The sequence below is a fragment of the Lipotes vexillifer genome, unplaced genomic scaffold (assembly GCF_000442215.2).
Source record: "Lipotes vexillifer unplaced genomic scaffold, Lipotes_vexillifer_v1.1 scaffold365, whole genome shotgun sequence".
Lineage (NCBI taxonomy): Eukaryota > Metazoa > Chordata > Mammalia > Artiodactyla > Lipotidae > Lipotes > Lipotes vexillifer.
The window spans coordinates 1,167,946-1,168,647 of record NW_006781263.1 but is presented as its reverse complement, the minus strand read 5'-3'; the positions used below and the strand labels follow the sequence as shown (position 1 = coordinate 1,168,647).

Genomic DNA, 702 nt, shown 5'->3' with positions numbered 1-702 from the left:
CCTTCGCGCTCGGCCCCGGCGGCCCTCAGTGCCCCCGGCCCATGGCCCGGGCGCGGCGGCGACGGCGGCGGGACTCGCGTGGCGCCTGCGGCGGCTCGGCCCGGCTCTGCGCCCTGCACGCGCGTCCCTGTCCCCGGGCCCGGGAGCCGCTCCCTTTTAACTGGGGGAGGGGGCCATTGTTCTCGCCTCCCGCTTCCCCCGGAGCCAATCAGCGAGCCCGCAGCTCCTCCGCCCGGTCGGGTTGGGAGGGCGACGCGGCGGCCAAGAGGGGGCCGGGACTCGGGGGTCGCCCGGTAGGTGCGGCAGATGTACCTGAGGGCGCGGGGCCCCCGCGCGCGCCTCGCCGCCGCCCCGCCCGGCGCCACCGCCCCGCCCGGCCCAGGCACACGCCCGACCCCGCCTCCCTTCACGGTCGGCTGCTCCTCTATGGGGAGGCGCACGTGCCTGGGCTTTGTGTCTCTCCTCCCGGGGGCGCGGAGCCGCCAAATGGGCCCGTCCATCAGCACGACAATGCTCGCCCCCCACCCCCCGCGCTGGGATTACCCGCGGGTCGCGAGCAAAATAGCAACAAAGGAGAAGAATGGCCCCAAATATGTCAGGAGGGTTCAATCCGCGAGCCGAAGAGGAGGGGGAAGTTGTGCTCGCTGATTGGGTAGGGGCGGCGGTGGGCAGCAGCAGGCGCGGGGGAGATCTGAGTTAGGC

General features: G+C 74.1%; 1 protein-coding gene across 1 annotated transcript in view; it reads right to left on the bottom strand.

Annotated features, from left to right (window-relative positions):
• Window positions 1–500, bottom strand: part of INSM1 (INSM transcriptional repressor 1) — a 2,042-nt gene extending 1,542 nt beyond the window's left edge. The window contains exon 1 of the mRNA XM_007454537.1: window positions 10–500. Coding sequence (XP_007454599.1) covers window positions 10–500 — 491 coding nt within the window. The remainder of the gene's footprint in view (window positions 1–9) is intronic.
• Window positions 501–702: the final 202 nt, after the last annotated feature.